This window comes from Penicillium concentricum (genome assembly GCF_028827145.1).
Source record: "Penicillium concentricum strain IBT 3081 chromosome Unknown utg000001l_segment0_segment0, whole genome shotgun sequence".
Classification (NCBI taxonomy): domain Eukaryota; kingdom Fungi; phylum Ascomycota; class Eurotiomycetes; order Eurotiales; family Aspergillaceae; genus Penicillium; species Penicillium concentricum.
In genome coordinates, this window is record NW_026622754.1 from 6,378,095 (window position 1) to 6,400,501 (window position 22,407).

General features: G+C 49.0%; 9 protein-coding genes across 9 annotated transcripts; 3 read left to right on the top strand and 6 right to left on the bottom strand.

Annotated features, from left to right (window-relative positions):
• Window positions 1-192: 192 nt before the first annotated feature.
• N7517_002448 (uncharacterized protein) lies at window positions 193-1,451 on the top strand (the record flags this gene model as incomplete). Its single annotated transcript, XM_056720178.1, has 2 exons — window positions 193-488; window positions 548-1,451. The coding sequence occupies 2 exons, from the start codon at window positions 193-195 to the stop codon at window positions 1,449-1,451; spliced, it is 1,200 nt and encodes a 399-aa protein (XP_056584313.1).
• Window positions 1,452-1,792: 341 nt separating this feature from the next.
• Window positions 1,793-3,402, bottom strand: N7517_002449 (NAD-dependent succinate-semialdehyde dehydrogenase; the record flags this gene model as incomplete). Its single annotated transcript, XM_056720179.1, has 3 exons — window positions 1,793-2,988; window positions 3,051-3,227; window positions 3,291-3,402. The coding sequence occupies 3 exons, from the start codon at window positions 3,400-3,402 to the stop codon at window positions 1,793-1,795; spliced, it is 1,485 nt and encodes a 494-aa protein (XP_056584314.1).
• Window positions 3,403-4,733: 1,331 nt separating this feature from the next.
• Window positions 4,734-5,844, bottom strand: N7517_002450 (MBL fold metallo-hydrolase; the record flags this gene model as incomplete). Its single annotated transcript, XM_056720180.1, has 4 exons — window positions 4,734-4,990; window positions 5,117-5,388; window positions 5,444-5,583; window positions 5,647-5,844. 4 exons carry the CDS (start codon window positions 5,842-5,844, stop codon window positions 4,734-4,736), a joined length of 867 nt encoding a protein of 288 aa, XP_056584315.1.
• Window positions 5,845-6,181: 337 nt separating this feature from the next.
• On the bottom strand, window positions 6,182-6,949 carry N7517_002451 (uncharacterized protein; the record flags this gene model as incomplete). Its single annotated transcript, XM_056720181.1, has 2 exons — window positions 6,182-6,850; window positions 6,917-6,949. 2 exons carry the CDS (start codon window positions 6,947-6,949, stop codon window positions 6,182-6,184), a joined length of 702 nt encoding a protein of 233 aa, XP_056584316.1.
• A 679-nt stretch (window positions 6,950-7,628) lies between these two features.
• On the bottom strand, window positions 7,629-9,447 carry N7517_002452 (uncharacterized protein; the record flags this gene model as incomplete). Its single annotated transcript, XM_056720182.1, has 5 exons — window positions 7,629-8,246; window positions 8,297-8,664; window positions 8,722-8,897; window positions 8,948-9,226; window positions 9,275-9,447. The coding sequence occupies 5 exons, from the start codon at window positions 9,445-9,447 to the stop codon at window positions 7,629-7,631; spliced, it is 1,614 nt and encodes a 537-aa protein (XP_056584317.1).
• A 979-nt stretch (window positions 9,448-10,426) lies between these two features.
• On the bottom strand, window positions 10,427-12,646 carry N7517_002453 (transcription factor TFIIIB subunit BRF1; the record flags this gene model as incomplete). Its single annotated transcript, XM_056720183.1, has 1 exon — window positions 10,427-12,646. One exon carries the CDS (start codon window positions 12,644-12,646, stop codon window positions 10,427-10,429), a length of 2,220 nt encoding a protein of 739 aa, XP_056584318.1.
• A 972-nt stretch (window positions 12,647-13,618) lies between these two features.
• Window positions 13,619-17,428, top strand: N7517_002454 (putative copper resistance-associated P-type ATPase; the record flags this gene model as incomplete). The annotated part of the gene is made up of 1 exon (XM_056720184.1): window positions 13,619-17,428. One exon carries the CDS (start codon window positions 13,619-13,621, stop codon window positions 17,426-17,428), a length of 3,810 nt encoding a protein of 1,269 aa, XP_056584319.1.
• Window positions 17,429-17,542: 114 nt separating this feature from the next.
• Window positions 17,543-19,421, bottom strand: N7517_002455 (crossover junction endonuclease MUS81; the record flags this gene model as incomplete). Its single annotated transcript, XM_056720185.1, has 3 exons — window positions 17,543-19,050; window positions 19,109-19,278; window positions 19,330-19,421. 3 exons carry the CDS (start codon window positions 19,419-19,421, stop codon window positions 17,543-17,545), a joined length of 1,770 nt encoding a protein of 589 aa, XP_056584320.1.
• Window positions 19,422-20,034: 613 nt separating this feature from the next.
• N7517_002456 (DUF3292 domain-containing protein) lies at window positions 20,035-22,245 on the top strand (the record flags this gene model as incomplete). Its single annotated transcript, XM_056720186.1, has 5 exons — window positions 20,035-20,277; window positions 20,343-20,552; window positions 20,612-21,123; window positions 21,184-21,411; window positions 21,459-22,245. The coding sequence occupies 5 exons, from the start codon at window positions 20,035-20,037 to the stop codon at window positions 22,243-22,245; spliced, it is 1,980 nt and encodes a 659-aa protein (XP_056584321.1).
• Between the last annotated feature and the right edge of the window lie 162 nt (window positions 22,246-22,407).

The following is a 22,407-nucleotide window of genomic DNA, read 5'->3' on the forward strand; positions in this document are numbered from 1 at the left end:
AGGTTTTCCACTAGAATGGTTTGGTATCTATCTTACAAAGTTTCCTAAGAAATAGAGGCGTCAGTATGCAGTAAGCTTTCTCTTCTTTCAAATTTTTGTGCTATTCTTTCCACACATATCCACATACTTTCATATCTAATCCCCAGTCTTATTCAAGAACACCCAAAGCGAGATCCCTAGAGCCCAACGATCATGGAGAAAGACACTTTTACTTGGGTCGATGTGGAGGATCACGAGGATGGGCACGAGATGGACAAACGGAATGAGATCGACATTCTCAAAAGACTGGGAGGGCTTGAGGAAGAGGTTAGCAGCCTCAGGCAAGAAAATTTTATCAAGCAAGAGGATTCCTCCCTTATCCAGAGAGTGAAAGACCTTGAGGACGAGGTCGGCAGCCTCGAAGAAGAGGTCAGCGGCCTATGGCAGGAAAAATCGATCAAGCGAGAGGATCCCCCCTTATCCAGAGAGTGGAAGGGCTTGAGGAAGAGGTCAGCAGCCTTAGGCAAGAAAATTCGACCAAACGAGACGATCCCCTCCTGATACAAAGAGTGAAAGACCTTGAGGAAGAGGTCGGCAGCCTCGAAGGAGGGGTCAGCGGCCTATGGAAGGAGAATTCGATCAAGCAAGAGGATTCCTCCCTTATCCAAAGACTAGCGGATCTTAAGGTAGAGGTCAACAGTCTAAGTCACTCCCTTATCTTTGGACTGGCAGGCCTTAAGGAAGAGGTCGGCGGTCTAAGGCATGAAAAATCGATCAGGCGAGAGGATTCCTTCCTTCGCCAAAGACTAGCAGACCTTGAGGAAGAGTCCATCAGACTACGTCAATCCCTTGCCCAAGCACAGATAGACCTCAATGAAAAGATCAGTGGCCTACGTCGATCCTTTGCCAAAGACCAGGCAGACCTTAAGGAAGAGATTAGCACCCCAAGGCAAGAAAGTTCGATCAAGCGAGAGGATTCCTCCATTATCCGAAGACTGGCAGGCCTTGAAGATGTCATCGAAAACCTCACACGAAAGGAAAGGAACAAACAAGATGAAACCAACGCTCAACGCGAATATGTCCTGCATTTATGGTCTAAATGTCCTCCCTCGATGATGCAAGGCTCAATCATTGACGCTACCCACGAAGGACACATTCGCGCCGATATCCAGGCTATCATTGCCAAAGAAGAGAGTGACCCGGACATCGCTGAAGGATGGAAGGCGGCATTTTTGGATCGGTATGGTCTTCAATGGGGGGTTGACTGTGAGAAAGGAGATGAACTAAAGTCTGTTGATGCCGAGCTCATCCGTGTGTTCAACATCAGGGCTCATGTTCTTCATGGCTGGGGTGAAACCCGCACGGAGATACTCGATATTTGTGATCAATGGATAAGTCATTGGAGATCTAGCCGGACGACCTACATCCCCTCGGGGGAGTACCGTAAGCTATGCCAACTTTATTACAGCTGATCTTGCATGTGATATAAAATTCGTCGTGGCTGAAACGTTTGCTTTTACCTGTGAGGTCTTACCTCTAATATTTGAAAATGAGGTTCTATCAATGCTATAATTTGTTACTGTAAATTGCTTTTCATAGTTTTAATCATGACTATGGCGCGGTGGCGGCATGGTTGATCATTCAGATATATTTACGCAGAGCAATGGGCGAAGAGTAAATTTACCCTACATATATAGTCCACTGTGTTCTCTGGATTAGGTGAGGCATTCCTATCTGAGCTGCCGCCACTATATGAGTGCTCCTGACTGCCTAACCTGAAGAGTGATGAATGCTCATGTGTTTCGTCTCCGACCTAGTGGTTTATGTTCCCAATGGTCACAGTTTTGATGGTCTGGTACTCGGCCATGCCGTACTTGCTCCCTTCAAGCCCATAACCACTCTCCTTGATGCCTCCAAATGGCGCCTCGACAGCGCTCACCTTGCCCGTATTCACGCCACACATACCAACCTGTATCTTCTGTGCAATGCGCATCGCCCGCCCAATATCTCGCGAGTAAAAGTAACCAGCGAGACCAAATTCGGTGTTGTTCACCAACTCTATCACCTCTTCCTCACTCCCAAAGGTAAAGATTGCCGCAAGAGGACCAAAGGTCTCATCCGTAGCAACCGCCATTTGCTTCGTCGCCCCAGTCAGCACCGTAGGCTGGACAAAGAACCCATCACCGAGTCCTTCCAAAGCAGCAGTCCCAATCCGCACCTCAGCACCCTTGCTAACAGCATCCGCAATATGCTCCTTGACCTTATCCACCGCAGACCGATTAATCAATGGGCCCTGCGTTGAATCCCTAGCAAGACCAGGCCCACATCTCAGCTGCTCAACCCGTCTAACGAGTCTACTCGTAAACTCTTCAACAACACGCTCCTGCACATAAAACCGATTCGTACACACACAAGTCTGCCCCGAACAACGGAACTTCGACAGCATAGCCCCCTCAACAGCAAGATCCAGATCTGCGTCCTCAAACACAACAAACGGAGCATTTCCACCTAACTCAAGACTTACCTTCTTCACAGTCCCCGCAGCCAATTTCGCCAACGCCTTCCCAACCCCCGTTGACCCCGTGAAACTAAGCTTCCTAACTAACGGATTGACCGCTAACTCAGAAGCAACATTTCGGTCTTTTGTGGGGACAACCTGAATCACCCGGGCCGGGAACCCAGCCTGAACAGCCAATTTAATCAACGCCAATGCCGTGAAGGGTGTTTCAGACGGAGGTTTGATAACGACTGCACATCCCGCCGCCAACGCAGGCGAAATCTTCCGCGTTATCATCGCGGCCGGGAAATTCCAGGGTGTGATGATTCCGCACACACCAACTGGTTCTTTGAGCGTCATGACCACAGTGTTTGGAGTCGCTGATGGGATTACGTCGCCGTAGGCGCGGGTTGCTTCGGCTGCGAACCAGGAGATGAAGCTAGCGGCGTAGACGATTTCGTTGCGTGCTTCGGCGAGGACTTTGCCGTTTTCGAGGCAGAGAAGGGTTGATACTATAGCCACAGGTTAATTTTGTTTGTGGTTGTTTTGGTTGGGTTGGGTCGGGCTTCAGTACAATCATCTATATTGAACATGACAAGATCGTGCCATTTGGTGAGGAGTGAGCCGCGGGATGCGGCAGTTGTCTCCGAGAAGTAAGTTGGCTGGGCGTCGTGCGCGCTCTGGATGGCGGTTTGCATAGCGCTCATGTCGCAGTTTGCGACGGTGCCGAGCACTGTCGCGGTAGAGGGTTCTATATAGTAAATAGAGATTAGGGGGTATTTGGAAAGAGGTGTTTGGGAGAGGTACTACATACCATAGACATCAAATGTCTTGTCCGTTTTCAACCATTCTCCATCAATGAAGGCCGAGTTCTGGATGAAGAGGTCGGATTTGTTCAATGTGCTGATGGCGTCCGCGAATGACATTTTGACAGATTGCAATAATATGAACTGGGATTCTCGTATACGAGAATATAAGAAGAGGGCTGTTTCCTTATTTTGTTATTTATGTACTCCAATATTGGGATAGTTAGGGTCTTGGGGATGTGTGTGGCATATGGGGCTACATTATGACTGTCGCCGTTTGGGGTAAGAAACAGGAGCTTGGGGAGAATCCTCAAATCTGGTATACCCCACATACAATACAGTATAAGTCCATTTCGTCGACTTGTCCAGGCCGTCCAGGCCGGAAACCATCGGATTTGTAAAAGCCCTGATGCGTTTGTTTCCGACTACAGAGTTGTTATATGTGGGGTGATATTATCGTCAGCACTCCAGATTGCAGAGGTACAGAGACGATTGAACAACCTAGATAGAGTATCACTCGAAGTCCTGCCTGATGCTATTTGTATGTCTATGTTACTAGTAATGCGTGGACTTTGCTGGACGGTCTAATGCTGACGATAATATCACCCCACATCACCATGGATGGCATTGAAAAGGTAATCCCACTTAGGAGTCAGGACGGTTTCTTTTATCGAATACTCACTATAATTAGGCCGTATATCAATTTTTACATTGTTACTTTCCTACATCAAAACATCTATGACTACAAAGAGTTGGTGTGACCGGCCTGACTTTGGGCTGTTGCAGATCTGAGTACTCTGGAGCTATGTGGGGTAACCCTACCCAACTACGCAGTAAACGTCTCTCAAGAGAGCCGATGGAGTTATTCCCTAGTGACAAAAACACATAGTTTGAATATCCTCTCCAGACTATCATAATTATCTAATTATCTGCCCTTGTTTAACTCTAGCAAGATGGGTTACCCTCCCCACGCTTAAGTACGAAGCGTGGATCTCGAAGATTGCGGTAAGTTCTACCAAGGGAGGGTCGAGTTTCTCTCGTTAGACACACGGCCTCGTTTGTCGCAGATTTAAGTCTCAACGTTAATCCTTGCACCGGCGAAAAGCGCGGCTACTGCCTTGAAGCAGTAGCTGGAGATAGATGAAAGGGGCGAAGCTAGTTATCATCCATAGGGCTGGGAATGAGATTTGTGCGGATAAGGCTAAGGATTGTTTGGCTGCTCTTGTGAATTCCTCTACTTAATCTGGACTTCCACGGCCCTACCGACATTGTCTAGATTTGCTTAGCCATAGCTGGTTGTGGACTTGCGTTGGAAGACTGAACAATATACTTTGTTCTATTCTTAATATCCATTAATCTGAACCTAGAACCAAATTCGACAATCAAGGCTAGGTCGTTATAGCTAGGACTGGAAGGGCGGTTCACTCAACACACACATATATCCACCTGTCCTAGAACGGGGCTTGCTGTCTTAGAGCAGCACGAATCTCCCCCAAAAGTTCCTCATCTAGCAAAGATAATAGAACAGGGTCATTCTCTTTCTGAATCCAAGTGGTGTCATGGGCCAGGGCAACATGAACCCCCAGACTCTCTGTTTCTCTTATCCGTGCCAAGGTGTCCTTCGCGGCAGAGATATCGACATGGAGACAGGAGGTAGATCCATCCGGGAGCTTGAAGCTCCCAAAATTCTTTGTACCATCCAGCAACGCTCTCCATTACTGTTAGTGTATTTTTTCAGCAAAAGAATCAAGTAGCATATACCGTGAATGACAACAATCAGAGCCTAGCATAATCCATTCACCATTTGGCAGCCTAACACACGCACATAAGTTACCTGGCATATGACCAGGAGCTTGAATAACCCAGAAGCTCCCATCTCCAAGGAAGTCCATCGCATGTGAAAATGGCCCGAGAGGGACCCAGGGACCTTGTAATATCTCCCAGCGCTCTGTTGCTCGTTCCGGGTCAAAATATCGTCCATCCCATGCCGAGGAGGGATCCGCAAGGTGGCCTGGGGAGCAATATTCTGATGTGCCTGGGCCAAAGAAGGCGGTTGCATTGGAGAATGTCTGTCGTATCGGGCGACAGTGATCAAAATGCGCATGACTAGCAATTGGGATAAGAGAACAGTTATTAATGGAAACTTGGATTGTATACCCACCTGAGTATAACGGTGTCGATTTCATCCACTCTAACTCCGTTTCGGCGTTCAATTTGCTCTGCAATCGACTGCCGGGGACCCTCGCACTGGGCTTCTTTCAATACACCGTTTGCAATCACTGGAGGATAATCGTCTGGAATCTGTTTCGAATATTACATTTTTGTAAGTGTCGAGCGGGATATACCATAGGGAAACAGACACACCGAGGATAAGCCTAAATCCCAGATAATGTGTCGCCGGGATGTTGGATGATAAATATAAAAGGCCCAATTGTATAACCGAAATTTCTTTGCTGGTTCCCCAGCATGAAGCTTATGGTATTCGGCTGTCATGCTGCCTCCGTTGAGGAGCTGGACGTGAACGTATGCATCTGTGATGGGGAGTCTAATTTGGTTAGCCATGATATTTCTGTTTCTTTGATTTTGATAGAGCGAAGGCCGTTCAGATTCAATCGATGAATGTAGAAGATTACATTTTAGGGCAAAATGTGGGCATATATGGGGTACCATATATGGGGTACCCCACCCAGATGTGTTTGGGATTATATTGATACATTGATACTCATAGGCACTTAATCATGTCTGTTTTCTAATGAGTCACTGAAATATCTCAATTAATTGGTCAATAGCTAGAGCCATATACTTTTATCAACCTTAGTCCCCCCCACATAGTGCGCCCATGCGACCATGCGACCATTCTCTATTTTTCCCATAGAACGCAAAGCAAGCCAGTCCCTCGTCAAGTAAATCCTTGACTGCGCAGAATTTCCTGATGTAAATCAGTCGCATACGCGGTGACCGCGGCTTTTCTGCTCATAATCGGATCCCACAGTGGATCAAACATCAGTCCCGAAGACAGAGTAAGGTCAACACGAGAATAATTGCAATGTTGAGTCTGTCCCGCGGCAGATGACTGAGAAGGGGGCGTAGCTGCTTCATCAAAGTCACTCCCGGCGCTACTTGGTGTTTCTTCGTATGTGCAAAAGGATTCTGAAGTCTCCCATGTATAGTTGGAGTCCATGCCGTATGTAATTTCTCTGTGCATAAACTCGGTTTCTGAAAGTGGTGTCGGGTGTGGTACTGTCAAGTGGTTGGCAGAAAGAGCCTCTGAATGGAGACTAGTGAAGTCCAGAATTGTGAGAGCTTGTTGTATTCTCTCGTTTGGGCTAGATGAGGTTGTATATGGGCTGTAGGTTGAAACTGGTTGCTCGGTCACTGCAAGCGCGGTTCTATCCTCTGATTGTACAGGGCCCGGGCCTCGTGAATCTGCGGGGGGATCATAGTGGTATCTTGACGTGTTTCCTGGTACTGCCGATACAATTATATTTTCATCAGGCACAGTTCTCGGGGAGTATTCCGTTTCATGGGCCGCTTTCTCGTGGCGGATGGCTGTATCTCTGTAAGTCGGCTGTTAGACATAAACGAGGCTCAGAGGCCTAGCATGAAGCCTCGGTGATGATCCAAATACACATACCTTCTTGCATAGGTTCTCTGACAATACCGACATGGGAAGGGCCTTTCTCGTGTATCTAGACTCGGGTCAGCTTGTTCTTTAACAGAGTGGACCGGAACGGGACAGGGACTGACGACGACTGCGTTGATGGCGTGCACAATGTTGACTCCGTTTGAAGGTCATGCTGCAAAAGGGACAAGTGTGCATTTGAGGAATTCTTCGTTTTCCTCTCAACGATTTGGGAGGATTATTCATCGCGGAATGTATGGCTATGGAGAGAACGTCTCGGCAAAGTCATGAAAGACATAATATCTAGGTAGAAGTACAGTTTATAAAATGTCATCGAGGAACTACTAGAGCTGAACATAAATGGGAATATGACAAAGAAAATAGTCATCTCTCCTGATACTCTCGGTGAAGGCTGAACTGCCCATGCAATACCCCACATGGACGTCCATGTGGGGTCACAGAAATTGGAACACAATATACACGTGAGTATATGGCCTATGGGACACATTGTTCATGTAGAGATGATAGTAGGGGATTCTAGCGGATACTATTAACTATATCAGGGAAGAGGACAGAGGCAATTGGGATATACCGGTCCAGACCAAGACCACAAATTAATCATGAAATGATGCTTGTAAAATAGATTGGATAGAACCATTATAACCCAGAGAAGATTTCCATCCTTGTTTATCTATATGGTTTTCCTATCACTTCTCAAAGTCTCTCAATGGCCGGCCATGAAGATTCCCCAAGCCCTCGACAAGTTATCCGCTGGGATACTCCGCGTCAGATTCAATATTGTTTCACTGCGTTCTGTACGAGAGTCCGATACCAGAACAGTCGTAACTTTCCCTGAGGTGTCTACACCTCGCCCTCCATATACGCGAGCGTACAAATCCTTGGTCTCCCATTTGAATGTGGGCCATGGTGCATGTCCACTAGAGAATGCGATCAAGTCACGCCCAAACTGAGATGCAACGGCACGCTGAGGCTCTGAAAGTACCTCGTTATAGTTCTGGAATAGGTAGGAAACATCCAGGATATGATTTGCATGGCCCTTCCAGGGACCATCCCAGGAGTTAGGCTCGTTGAAGTGGTATATGAAGGCCTTTCCAGACCAACAGTGCCCGTAATTCAGGACGGGCATAAAAAAGGAGATGTCATTTGCGAACCGCAGAATTGCATGCAATGCGTCCACACCGGGTATATCTTCAGTAATGGCGTATGCCGTGAGGACCTGTTTTGCTTTATCGGCCGAGCCCAACGATCGTGTTAAGGATTCTCGGAAGGTGGGCACGATCCCGTCTTTCTCGTAGTTTAGCATCATAGACAGGATGCTTGCCTAGGGCTGGTTAGTGCATATTCGCTTTTGGTCAGACAGGGCTCTCTCACATCCATCTGGCAGTCGCCAATCATGATTTCCTCACACCATTTACGGCCTGGAATATCAAGGGAGCCAGAGGAGCCTTGGTAAATTTCAGCGTATGAATGCGTTTTGAGGCCCAGCTCCCCTCCAGCTGTTGGGAATAGGGCATCATTCGGCGAGCCGGCCTCAAGCAGCTTCTGAGTATCCATTTGCACCAGCGCATTGACTCGTTCAGTAGTTGACAACGAGGCCAGGCCTAGCCGATTAATAATGCCATTGTATGTCAACTCGGCTACCTGCTCAGGAAGAGGTTGCATAAGTAGATTGGTGCCGCTCATACTGACCATCCGCTTGAACAAAGGCACTTCCGATTGAAGATGATGTGTTGCGGAAACTAAAACAACATCAGTGTCAGCTCAGGACTTGTACAGCAAATGGGGATATAACAGACCTCCACCAGCACTCTCACCAACAACTGTTACATCATCAGGATTGCCTCCGAATCCGACAATATATTTTTTTATCCATAGCAAGGCAGTGCGTTGGTCTTGGAGCCCATTATTCGGTTTGTATCCGTGGGAAACCAACTCCGTTGAAGTCAGGAACCCCAATGCCCCAAGGCGATAGCTGCAAACACCCGTCAGTGATAATTCTTATAGCAGAGACTGAGACCATACTTGATGTTCACTCCAATGACGGGTCGTTGTTCTTTTACGGAAAGTTCAACAAGATGCCGGAAATCATACTGAGGCCAGGAATTGGCGCCAATCGCAAATCCTCCTCCGTGAATAAAGACAATCACCGGTAGGTTGTCTCCAGGCGACGCAGCCTTTGGCGTCGTGATGTTCAAATTGAGGCATTCCGTGTCGGACTGCTGGAGCTTGGGAAGTGGGAGTGCTCTTTGAATGTGACTAAACTCAATGTCGACACCGTTTGATGGTGATGGGACAGAGGGGCTGTGATCATCAGAACTCGCTCACCATCATTCATGGATATAAAATTACCCCGCGATTGTGGCATCTATGACACCGTTGGGATCACCTTCTGAAAGAACAGGTGGCGCCCATTTCCCAGCCAGGGTAGCATAACGAAGACCAAGAAATTGGCGGGTGGAAGGCAAAGTCAAACCTCGCACGACACCCAGGGATGGGTGGGGGAAATCAGTCTCCATATTCATATTAACTGAGATAATCGCAATATGTGGATTTAACGTTGCTGTGTCGTTGAGTGCCGGTTTTATGTACTTCTCCTGTCAGGGTGGGGTGTGGGGGACATGTTGGGAGCATATCCCGAAAGAGAGACATCAATAGTTCAACAGCTGTTTTCATCTTATCTCCAAACAAAATGACTGTCGACAACCTCCTCTCTGTCCTGACTGCCGACCGTCAGGATCGGCGTTATCTCTATTGTTGGCCTGGTATGCTCGTCCTCTCATGCTGGCAGGTAATCGGGTCCTGGACCTTTTTCACTACCTCCCGATTTAGAGTCTCAATTTAGACCCATGCCAAGTAGTCGGTTATTCAGTGAAGTTAAGCGCTAATATTCACCCCACTTTAGTTACGAGCATGGTCTCTTCCTCGATAGTTGCGTTGTGGGGTGACGGGACAACGGAGGTTGACAACTTCACTCAAGCGAAAGATAGTAGTCTAGAAAGGCGACATATTTCCCATCTATTATTTTTTATTTGATGTGAGTGTCATCTAAAGGGCTTGTTTCCATTGCGTTTGAATAATGGCCAGGGGAAAAATCCTCCCCACAGCGCTCAATGAACTGGGCCCCGGGGCCCCTGGATCTGCTTAGGTAATACTCAGTGGGCAAGCCCGTTCCCCAAGTGGAGACTAAAACGGAAAGGGCACTAGCCTACTAGGTATATGTATATTTACTTTTTGTACCATAGAGCTTTCGTATAATGATCATTATCTTGGATCTAGGGGCTTGCTACTGCCCAGTTCTAGCGAGTGCTTTGCTTAGAGTACATCAGAGATATTAATATGATAATTCAATTCGAAAACCCCAATGCTCGTGCGGGTGAAAAACTTGGTATCATCTCGAAGGCTGTAAAACAGAAGATCAAAGAAAGCAAGTGGATGACAATCGCATCCTAATAACTCCAAATCCGCCGAAAGAACATGACAAACCTCCCGAGGTTGAGTTCATCAGTCATCGTCATCGCCGTAATCATAGTCACTTTCATAGTTGCCTGCAAATGCGTCGTCGAGGCCATCATCCTTCTCGTCGTCGTCATAATCATCCTCTTCGTCATCCTCCTCAGGTTCTGCGTCGACCTTATTGACGAAGCCATCCTTGGCCATGGCCGGCTTTGCGTCCGCAATTGGAGCGGTGGACGGTGGAGTAGGCAGTGGTGCTGTAGAAGCAGGACGGATGAACTTGGAATCGAACTTGGCATCTGATGGAGTTGCACGTCGGGATCGTGCAGCTGCCTCTGGCTCGATGCTGGCGCTGCGCCGTGAGATGATGCTTTGGCTGCGACTTTGGCTGCGACTTTGGCTTCGGCTTATGCTTTGTGACTTGGCATCTGCCGCTTCGCCGCCGTACAAGGTGTCCAGAAGAGAGTAGTTGATCTTCTTACTGTAACCTCGGCGCTCGAGCATGCGACGTGTCGCCTCAGCCGGTGTCGAGGCACGGGAGCTGCGGCCATCTTCGCCCTCGCCCTCCAGGTAGGTAACATCTCCAAGACGGCCACGGCGGCGCTTGCGTGGTTTGCGAGGTGCGCCTCCACCGGTTTCCTCTTCCTGGGCCCGCTTTAGGGCTTTGGCTTGTTGAGTACGGAGGTACTCCTTGTTTTCCGTCACCCAAATTGACTCCTTGATTTCGACCTCAGCAGGCAAGAGCAGACAGTTGGCGACCTCGGGATCATCTTCAAATTCTGCGGCGTCAATTTCAGCGCTGTCAGAAACAGTGGGCCGTGGCGGTTGGTCGGAGCCAACACTCTCAATCATAGTTGAGCCTTGAGCAAGCATAGAACGCATTTCATCTTCCAGCGCCGCTTCGGATGCAACCTGCTCGGCAGAAGGTTCTGGCGTGGGCTGTCGCTTGCCCTTACCCTTGGAGTGGATCGGTTCGTTTTTGATATCCTCAACAACTTCGTTCACTGCCTTGGCAATTACTGATGCACGTCGAGGGTGATTATTTGCAGTCAAAGCCGGGTCAATCGGGAGGTTAGGAATAGCGAAACCGTCGGCATCTACACGATGCGGCTGCACTGATTCCGCTTCACTTTCGGCTGGAGAGTCGTCATCTTCGAGTTCCGCCGCAGTGTCTGGCATCTTCTTGATACGGCTTTTCCGACCTTCTCGCCCGCGAGTGAAGGACGGGGGATCGTGAGTGTTCTCTAATTGGACCGAGCGGAATTGATCAACGGTCAATTCACCACTCTCGGTGGAACCGAACTCGTTCAAACGCTGACTAATAGTGGTTTCTGTCACTTTGACGATATAGACGACCTCACGTACGGTCCGGCGGAAGTTGTTCATGCGCGCGGCAAGAATCAGTGCGGCACCACATAGACCAGCTGGGCGTCGACCGGTGGTCATCCAATCGCGGTTCATTCGTTGAACGATCCTGACTGCCTCGCCAGCCACCGCCATGAGAGATGGTCCGAATTCCAGCTGTTTGGCGAAACGATAAATCAGACTTTCGGGGTCAATGGGGTTCATGAGAAAGACGTTGCCACCTAGGCGGAGTTCATCGAGAAGCGCCTTGTATGTACGACCAAGTTTGAAGACGTTGATCATCAACACATCGGCAAAATCAATCAGCATGACAGTATTGCCATTTTGGCGACGGCATGCAATGTATAAGCAGACCGCAGCTACCGTCTTGGTGCGACGACCTTGAATAAAGTTTAGTCCCACAGCAAGCTTGAAGACCTGACCAGCAGCCTTGGTTGCACTTTCGGGGATAGTTAAAGCTCGAGAAAGTTGAAGCATATATCGGTTTCCGGTTTGTTCGGTCATTTCCCGGCTCTCCATGGCGCCCCCGCGCTGGAAACCTGGGCCGTAGCTGCGTACATGGGTCTGATCTTCTCCGACGAAAGATCCCTGTACCACAGCTGCACCGGACGAGGATTCACCGAATGTGACTTCAGAAACGATGTTGTTCTCGCTGATGACTGTACCACAGCCCGTACAGACCTTCATGCCTGCATCTTCCACAATGTGCGGAGCAGGGCATCCTGGGTTGGGACAATTAGATGTTTTTGGGTGTGTTGTCGGGCGGGGTGGTTGAGGACGTCCAATAGACGTTGGACGAGTGATAGGTGTCGAGTTGGGAGGTTTTAGACTGGCCAGTCGTCCCACAGGAGGCCGGGGTCCGCGGGGAGGGATTGGACGCGTGCCGGATCTGGGTGCCGACATTGTGGGTGAAGTGAAAAGTAGTAGGCCTCAGAGGATAAATGTAGACAGGGGCACTCGATGGAGGCCGAGTCCTCACAGCCTTAACGTTTCTCGAATGAGCGTCGCGGTTTTTTTTTTTTTTTTTGTAGCGAAAGGTTTATCAACTGTCACGAGAGTCGCGATAAGGATGAAAGTGGAAGTGAGAGGAAAAAGTATTCAACCTGCTTATGTAATGGGGAATTTTGCAGAGCTCCAGGGCTGCATTCGAACATACGAGTTCTTGAATTTGATTGGTTACCGATAACTGAATCAAATTCCAAATGAACAATTTGCTCAATCAAGTTCCTTGTGTCTATTGTTAATTGTATGAATTGGATTCTATTGAACCACGTGACCTTAATTGGTTCATGACACGCTTGCCCAATTAGGCTTAGCGCCATCTGATATTTTGTTCGCGCCACCCGTGCCTGAGATTCTAGGATGATCCATGATGATCACAGCATCATCAGACTTGATACTCACACGTGGAGTAGTTGGTTTTACAATGAATACGGAAATCCGGCCTCATTCTTGATGGCTAGCCTCGACACTAGGGGAATACTACATAGGCGCCACAGGGGTGGTCGAGATGTCTGGAATGCGCTATTTGTGCGTAGTTTGGAGTCATCACGCACAAATGTCGCATCTCAGCCATGTTTCAACCAATCCACCCATTTCTAGGATTTTCCTTTCTTTTCTTCCTTAATGAAAATATAATATTGGATTGCAAATCAAATCCCGTTCCCGGCTTTTGCTTTATATCATAAAACGCCGCTGGTCGCTCTTCCCTTCACCTTGATACCAGACTGCTCTATGAACACAGAATCCCGCAAACTGCCTGTTTCCATCCTGGCTTGGACAAGATCCTTTAAGTATCAACTTTGCGAGGGTTTGAAAAGACCGAAATATCTCACACTATAACTCGTCTTTCGGCTGCAGAGATCTTCGTCGATCATGTCTTCAGGAACCAAGAACCAGTCTTCTGATCTGGAGGCAGGCCATCAAGGCTTGGATACCCAGACCAGTCTGTTCTTTGTAACGAATGTGCACTGCACATCATGTGTTGCATATATCACCGAAGTGCTCTCCGAGACACCTTCAGTCGGAAATATCGAAGTCACAATTTTGACCCACGAAGTGCGTGCGAGCCATAGCACCACCGTTCGGCCGGCCGACCTCGTCAACGCGCTGATTCATGCCGCATTCGAAGTACATTATGTAACGACATATGATCAACGAGGAAAGCTCATCGCGGAACTCGATACCTCTTCCTGGAACTACCGCGGCTCCACGTTCTTCTCCTCGCCGCGAACCTCTGTTTCTAGTATCTCATCCAATATCAAAGAGCGAATTCAATCCAACAGTCATAAACGACATATTGCCAACTGCGATGCATGCAGGAAGGAAGAAATAGAGGCCCTTTCTCGTCATTCTTCTTCTCGAACGGAGCTGGGACTTTTGGATGAGAAGTCCTCACAGGCTCCCTTCCGGTCATTGAACAAGCACCACGAGAAAGACATCACTGTTACAAATCTTGAGTCAACACCAGAGAATGCTGTGCAGGAGAGTCTCCGTTCATTCGCCACCTCTGAAACAAAGGTTCAACCCGATGTGTCTGCTCCAAAAACACCCACAGGCATAGCAGAACTTCCCAGTCCATCCGCTGAACCAGCCGATGAGTCCACCGCACATATTAGCATTGGAGGAATGAGCTGCGCGTCCTGCGCCAATAGCATCACCGCACAAGTCAAACAGCTTGAGTTCGTGAAGGAAATCACTGTCAACCTTCTCACCAACAGCGCAACAGTAACTTATGCTGGACCTCGCGACAATGCCGACGAGATTGTTGAGCAAATCAATGATGCTGGATTTGAAGCATCTCTTGACGAGGTGAACCAGATCCCCAAATCGCCGGCATCTACAGAGTTGGCAGCGAACTATGTCAGCGAGATTGCAATCACCGGCATGACCTGTGGCTCCTGTGTTGGAGGGGTGACTCGAGGACTTCAAGAACTTCCTTTCATTCGCGATGTGTCTGTGAATCTGCTTTCCCATAGCGGGAGGGTGGAATTCGAAGGCCGAGACAATCTTGATAAAATCATAGAGAAGATTGAAGATCTTGGATACGATGCCGCCGTCAATAGTGTCTCCCCATTGAAAGTTGGCACCGAAAAGCTCAGCACTGCCCAGATCAGAACAATCTCTATACAAGTGGATGGAATGTTCTGCCACCATTGCCCACAAACTGTTTTGGGGGCAGTGAAATCGGTTCCCGGTGTCACCATCGAGGAGGCACTCTCCGAGAAAACCCCCATCCTCAAAGTCACCTATACTCCACAGCCACCTTCGCTCACTGTTCGCACAATAATTTCAGCGATTAGCTCGACGAATGACAATTTTCGCGCGACTGTCTACCACCCTCCCAGCATTGAAGATCGGTCTCGTGCGATCCAGCATCATGAGAGGAGTCGGCTGTTGGCACGATTGCTTTTCGTCTTTGTCAGTGCCATCCCGACTTTCTTGATAGGCATTGTATTCATGTCTCTTGTCTCATCTGAAAACTCTGTTCGAATGTATCTGGAGCAACCTATGTGGTCTGGCAGTGTGACCCGTATCGAATGGGCGCTGTTTATAATGACAACCCCGGTCATGTTCTACGGTACGGATGTGTTCCATGTCCGGGCACTGAAGGAAGTTTATGCGCTATGGCGGCCTGGAAGTCGGGTGCCGATCCTTCGGAGATTCTACCGTTTTGGTAGTATGAACCTTTTGATCTCTGCAGGCACATCAGTGGCATACATCTCGTCCTTAGCGGTACTTATCGCCGATGCAGTTGTGGGTACCAAGTCCAGCCCCCATAGCACGACCTATTTCGACTCGGTTGTCTTCTTGACTCTGTTCATTCTTGCTGGTCGATTCCTCGAAGCCTACAGCAAAGCCAGAACTGGCGATGCTGTCACATCTTTGGGCAAACTTCGACCTTCAGAGGCACTGTTGTCTGATGACACTTCCGAAGATGGAGTGAAGCGTACGAGTGTTGACCTCCTGGAGGTTGATGACGTCGTCAGTATTCCCCACGGAGCCTCGCCTCCTGCAGATGGAGTCATTGTCGACAGCGCGTCGTACCAATTCGATGAAAGCTCCTTGACAGGAGAATCCCGACCGGTCAAGAAAACAGCCGGCGATATAGTCTATACGGGCTCAGTTAACGTCGGCCAGCCGGTACGGATCCGTATCACTGAGCTCGGTGGTTCATCTATGCTTGACCGAATCATCGCCGTGGTTCGTGAGGGGCAGAGCAAGCGTGCGCCCCTTGAAAGAGTTGCGGATCTTCTCACTTCGCATTTCGTCCCTATTATCACTCTGATCGCCATTTCAACTTTCGTTATTTGGTTGGCACTTGGTCATTCCGGTGTGCTTCCTGCAGATTACCTCGATGTCGCACATGGTGGCTGGACATTTTGGGCTCTGGAATTTGCAATCTCAGTGTTTGTGGTGGCCTGCCCCTGTGGCCTGGCCCTTGCAGCCCCTACGGCGCTTTTCGTCGGGGGCGGCCTAGCAGCGAAGCATGGTATCCTGGTCAAAGGTGGTGGCGAAGCCTTCCAAGAAGCCAGTCGCTTGAATGCAATTGTCTTTGATAAGACAGGCACATTGACTGAGGGTGGAAGTCTGAAAGTTTCGGATCATGAAGTATTGACCAGCGACCCAGAAGTTGCGAAAGTCGCATGGGCTCTGGCTCGGAAAATGGAAGAGAGCAGCAACCATCCGATTGCCCAGGCTATCACTGAATTCTGCAAAACACAACAATCTTCCTCTGTCAAGTCATCAGATGTTCATGAGATTTCTGGGCAAGGCATGAAAGGAACATTTACTGTGTCCGGCTCCGAGCACGAAGGGCAGTATGAAGCTGCAATTGGCAATGAACGTCTTCTCAAGAGTCTCCTGTCTCCTGAAACAGACACATACTTCATATCCAACCTGCTAGCGAAATACCAGTCAGCAGGCAAGTCGACTGCAGTTCTCTCACTCCGTCAAGTACACCCCTCCACCGAGCCATCCAGCTTCGTACCTGCCATTATCTTCGCCACCTCAGACACGATTCGCCCGGAAGCTGTCGAGATAATCTCCCAGCTTCAGAAGCGTCACGTCGACGTCTTCATGTGTACTGGCGATAACCAGACCACCGCCCATGCCGTCGCAGATATGATAGGCATCCCGCGTTCCAAGGTGATGGCCAACGTCCTGCCAGCAGAGAAAGCCAGCTTTGTTCGTCAGATTCAAGACCGTTCCCCGACTTCAACACCAGCCGATGGCAAGACCACTATTGTCGCCTTCGTCGGCGATGGAGTGAACGACTCGCCCGCTTTGGCAGCAGCAGACGTGAGCATCGCCATGGCATCTGGTTCCGACGTCGCTATCAACTCTGCCAGCTTTATCCTCCTCAACTCAGATCTCAGCACAATCTTGCAGCTAGTCCTGCTTAGTCGCCGCGTGTTCAATCGCGTCCGTATGAACTTCGGCTGGGCGGTTATCTACAATCTCTGTCTGGTTCCGGTTGCTGCTGGTGTCCTCTATCCTATTGTTAGTGGCCATCATGAGAAAACTGTTGATGGTGACATGGTCATGGCCAGTGAGCACTGGAGACTGAGTCCGGTATGGGCTGCTCTGGCCATGGCATTGAGCAGTATTTCTGTTGTGCTGAGTAGCTTGGCTTTGAGGATTGACAAAGAACGTATAATGAAGATTGTGAGAAGGAAGAAGTAGATATTTTGGTATTATTTTATTTCATTTTAACGTTATGTTTGTATCTAATATCTAATACATGAATGAATTCAGTACTCAAGTCTGTTTCCAAAGTAACCTCGATAGGAGACCTTTCTAATTCAAATTCACCTCCCCCCAAACTTCCGCAATCCGCTTGCTGAGGTCTTTAGCAATTTTCTTCCGCCCTACAACTTCTGACATCCGAGTCGCTATCATTGTCTCGCGCTCCTTGGGCTCTAGAGCCATGTACGCATCCACCAAATGCCGCGGCGTTGGCCAGATCTGTTGGATCTCAAGGGCTTTTTCGCCCGTCACGCCACGGGTACACATGAGCATCTTTAAGTAGACATCACGAAGAGTAAGAACGTCGGACTTGGAGGTGAGTGCTGAGAACGTCACGAAGGAAACCCCATACGTGATGGTCGGATCTTGAGAGCGGAGATTATCGAGGATGGTGAGGTAGGAATCAGTGGAGAGACGGCGGCCGGGAATGAGGCCAATTTTGCATACTGGAGATGGAGGAACCGTGCTACGGTTGGTATTGCTACCACTGTCTCCGATAGAGGGCGCATCTTCGACCCCGTACATCTTCCGCAGGAGCAGAGTCATGCGCGCTAGGTACCGAATTGACTCATCCAGATGTTTCGTCTTTTTGATAAAGTATTGATTAAGAACCTGTGTCGAGGCGATTGCCGACGCAACCATCTCCTGGTATTGCGCTGCACTCCCGCTAGTCGAGTCAGGATGTGTGACTGCGAACTCTTCGATCAGGTAGATGACGTTTTTGATGCCAGAGCGACGGAGCCGGAATTTTTGTTCGTGGAAGCGGCCATCTTTAATAGACCCGATCAGATCATCCAGGCGTTTTCGCTCAACGATCCAGTCAAGCATCACTTCGTCGCCTTCTTCGCCGTGACTTGTGAGGAAGTTTGGGTCATGGCATTTGGCTACCCACATTGCGTCGCCGACTTCCAGGGCGCGTACTTGTGGTGTGATTCCTTGCTTCATCAGTTCGCCTGAGATGTAGTCGCGGTCTGTGGAGGTGCGGACTTCTCGGGTGTCTAATACGAGCTGGATGGTGAAGCTCTTGGGTGGGAAGAAGATGGGTTCGATGTTGGCTATGTCGTGTTCGGATAAGTTTTCTTGGGCATCTGCCGATGGATCGCCATATTGTTGAAGTGAGTCAAGTTCCTCTGACATTGCTCCTTGCTGCGACTCAGTCGTTGCAGTAGCCTGGGAGTCAGACGTGGCAGTTTGAGCAGCGCCGGGTAATGTCTTTTGGAGACGTTTGGCTACCTCCCAGCCTTCTTCAGAAAGAAGGTACTTCCGAAGTGGACGTCCATGTTCATATACTAGGTCTTTCTGGATGAGAGTTTTCATTGAATTCCACGCAGTGTAGAACTTGGTCGGGTCAGGTGGTGCCGTGAACGAACTGTCGCAGTATGGCTGGGCCACCTCGATAAGGTGAGCCTTCGTCATCCCCTGGGATGCGTTCTCGTCTTGAGTTCCCAAGCCCAACATCAGTGCGTATGGACCAGATCGTAACGTTGGTACATACGGCTTGGCTTTCCGAGGCTTCTTCGCCGGTTGCTCGACGCCGCCCTCTGAGGTTCTCTTCCCACCTATTTGACCTAGTTAAGCGTCTGTTTCTAGGTCTAGGGTACAATTGAAACTACAAACCTTTGTCAGGCGGTTCCGGCATTGGAATGCCATTTTCTTGACAGTGGGCCTTTAATTTATCAGTCAAGCGGTCACACAACTTAGGACCCAGTCCATTCAATTGCTGTGCTTGAGATGGATGTTGGAATTCTAACGGACAGGCTTTCATTGACTCAAAGGCCTTCTTGTACCTGCAAGATGTCAGATATAGCCTTTTCCGAAGGGCGCCAAGAGATACACACACTGTCACGCCTTTGCTGTTTCGTTCTCGAGCTTGATCCAGCCATTCCTTGATCCACCCCAGGAGTAGGGGGTTTGCACACTCCTCGCTCATGGCGAGGCGAGTGTCCAGTGACTGAGTAGCAGATCAGGAGAGCGAATTACCATCAAGGCGAGTTCTCGCCGGTTGACGCGAAGTGATGTTTCCCTTTTGGGAACGCGACTGACACGTGCCGATAAGAGAGATAAGAATATTGATTGCAGAGATGCATCGAGGTCTTTCTTAGAACTGCTCTTAACCCATATTATACTTGGTTTGCAGACTTACAACAGGCTCAGTCTATGTAATCTACTTGCATTTCTCTCATTTTATTTATGCGGCAGTTGGAATTAGGATTTGATGGCCTCCCAGGTCCAATGGCACCAACCTTTGTAATTAACCCGATCTGTAATTAACCCGAACAATTGAGGTCAGCTCTATATTCCCGAGTGTTTTTCCTATCCAGACGTTCTATTACAGTTCTTTATAGGCATATTGTTATAGAATGATCCAATTTGCTCAAGGTTGTTCAACAAATGTCGATTGCCACCATTACCCTGATCCGAGAAAAGATGACGTCGACAATTCAATCCGTGCAAATCACTTGTACAAGACAAGTTTCAGCACCCATGGGTAGCCATTCTATATCAAGCCTATGGGGCCTGAAAACAAAAACATACCCCTCAAAATGATCTCAGAAAATTTACAATCACAGGCAATGCCATCCGCTTCGGTCGACGGTGCTGGACCAACTGACAGCCATGTGCTGTCTCAAGTGGAACAGGATGAGAAAGGCCTCTCACAAAAAGCTGGCGATACAGCAAGCATCACCGATCTCGGATGGGATGCACCACCAGATTCTATCGAGGAACCTTTAGTGGCAGGACTCTCAAATGAAGATTTGTGGATGCTCATTAGACGATTTGACAAGGTACGTACTGACCCACATGAACATCTGCGAGAAGTTGGAACTGACTTTGTTATTTTCCACTTCAGCAAGTCTATCGAGTCCAAGCAATTCCCGATGCTCCCGTGCAGAGACTAGATCTCACGCGCAAAGACGACGATGAATTCTCGCCGGATAAACTCAGAGCTACACTTGAACGTTTCTATGTAACCGTTATTGTTGGTTTCACTAATTGCATCAAACATGTTGCTCGACTACGGTCTTGGAAGGAGCCGCGACGAACCGCAGTCTTTTGCACGGCATGTCTCCATTCTAGAGAAATATGAAATATATTTGTACCGTTACTAATTTGATGCAGGTTTACTTCTTATCATGGCTTCTCGATCTACTCATGCCAGCTACGCTGCTCACTTTAATTGCCCTGGTGGTCTACCCACCATGTCGATCACTCTTGTTCCCTCCTGCTCCAATCCCTCTGGTCAACAAAGACACGGGTGGTGTACAAAAGCCAAAGGCTGGAATCCTCGGATCTGATGACAGTATCACTGGGGCCCCTGAGAAATTCAAGGGCGAGGCAGCCGAGCAAGAGGCCAGTAATCTTGTCGCAGGCGTTGCCAGTGTGGCCGTGGGAAGCGCAGTCGGGAAGCATGATCAAGGGGTCCCTGACGATGCACCTCTCGAGGACGATGTACCCGATGCGATGGAGATTGTCGCCAATACCGCTGATGCGCAAACCGCCGCCCATGGAAAGGTGCCGGAAGACTCCCATGACAAAACACGACAGCCTATGAAGCAGAGCGTGATGGACGCTGCGAACGTTTCAATGCAGGTGGTAGGCGACATCACAGATACCTATGAGAAGATGGCCAAGTGAGTAAAAAACTTGTGGTTCCCTTGCCCATGGCATGGCGTTAAATTTGTTTCATCTAGTGCTCTATCCGCCACATCCCCGTTTCCTCAAATGACTCCCCGTCTACGCCTAGTGGCTGTGTTAGGCCCAGCATTTCTGGTCTCAACACTGACATCATGCTATATATTCATGAAGCTCAGTACACTGTTCATCGGGGTCGCCTTCTTTGGAGACCCTGCCATCAGACGAGGGATTGTGCATCTGAATAGCCGCTTCCCGGAGTGGCAGAAGCTTATTGAGTTACAAAAGTACGCCTTCGAGCCATTCATGTACTCACAATACTAACTCTCAATAGTTCCGTTTTGAAAGGCATCCCAACAAATGCTCAGCTGGCCGTTACTCTTCTGCGCATCGGTGAAGCTAATGCATCACCACTTCCACCCCCTCCAACCACACAAGACAAAGTGTCCTCGCGGCCAGCTTCTTTAAATCATGAGGAAATCAACTTAGGCGCTACTGACGAGGAAATTGAAAAAGCTGCACTGGCCAAGCCCGATGACCATGCCCAGGAGGCCCAAGCTTCACCAGAGAAAAGCCACAAAAGGACATTCGGGTCCAGCGTCTTGGGCTTCTTTCGGGGAACCACGGCCAGTGGTGTCGAGAGCAAAAGAGGGATCGATCGCTTGCGAGCAGCGATCGGTTCACACCAAGCCAAGAATCGTGTCGGTGTCCTACGTGATAGAGGCAAGAGGATAACACCAAATGGCCCTGTGGCATTTGACGCTCGATGCAAAGGCAAGCGCGGCACTGTGATTATCGACTCAACCAAACAGCCTCCCCTGCTGTATTTCACGACTGATACGCCGCAGAAGGGAGACTCACGGTTGGAGAATCGCAAGGCTGGATCCGTTTTGTTCACCATGCCGGTGACTGATATCCAGGAAATGCGAAAGTTAGGCGGTATGGGATGGAAGGGGAAATTGGTTGTTGGTTGGGCTCTTGGTAGTAAGGAGGTGGTTGATGGTTTGCTCATTACTGGCAAACAGCCAGGCCAGTCATACCGACTTACTGCCATGGGTACGAGGAACCAATTGTTCAATCGGCTTATTGCCATCGATGGACAGGTTTGGGCGAGCTGTTGATTCAAATCCCAGGATGCGTGCTAAGAGAATCCCAGGTTTGGAAATGATATCCCTGATCCGATGTTTTGCTGTGTCGGCATACAATCCGTTATGTTTCATTAAACAATGTATTAAGAGATATGAAATCATGAATATAGGTACCTAAGGTATGCTCACTGTATA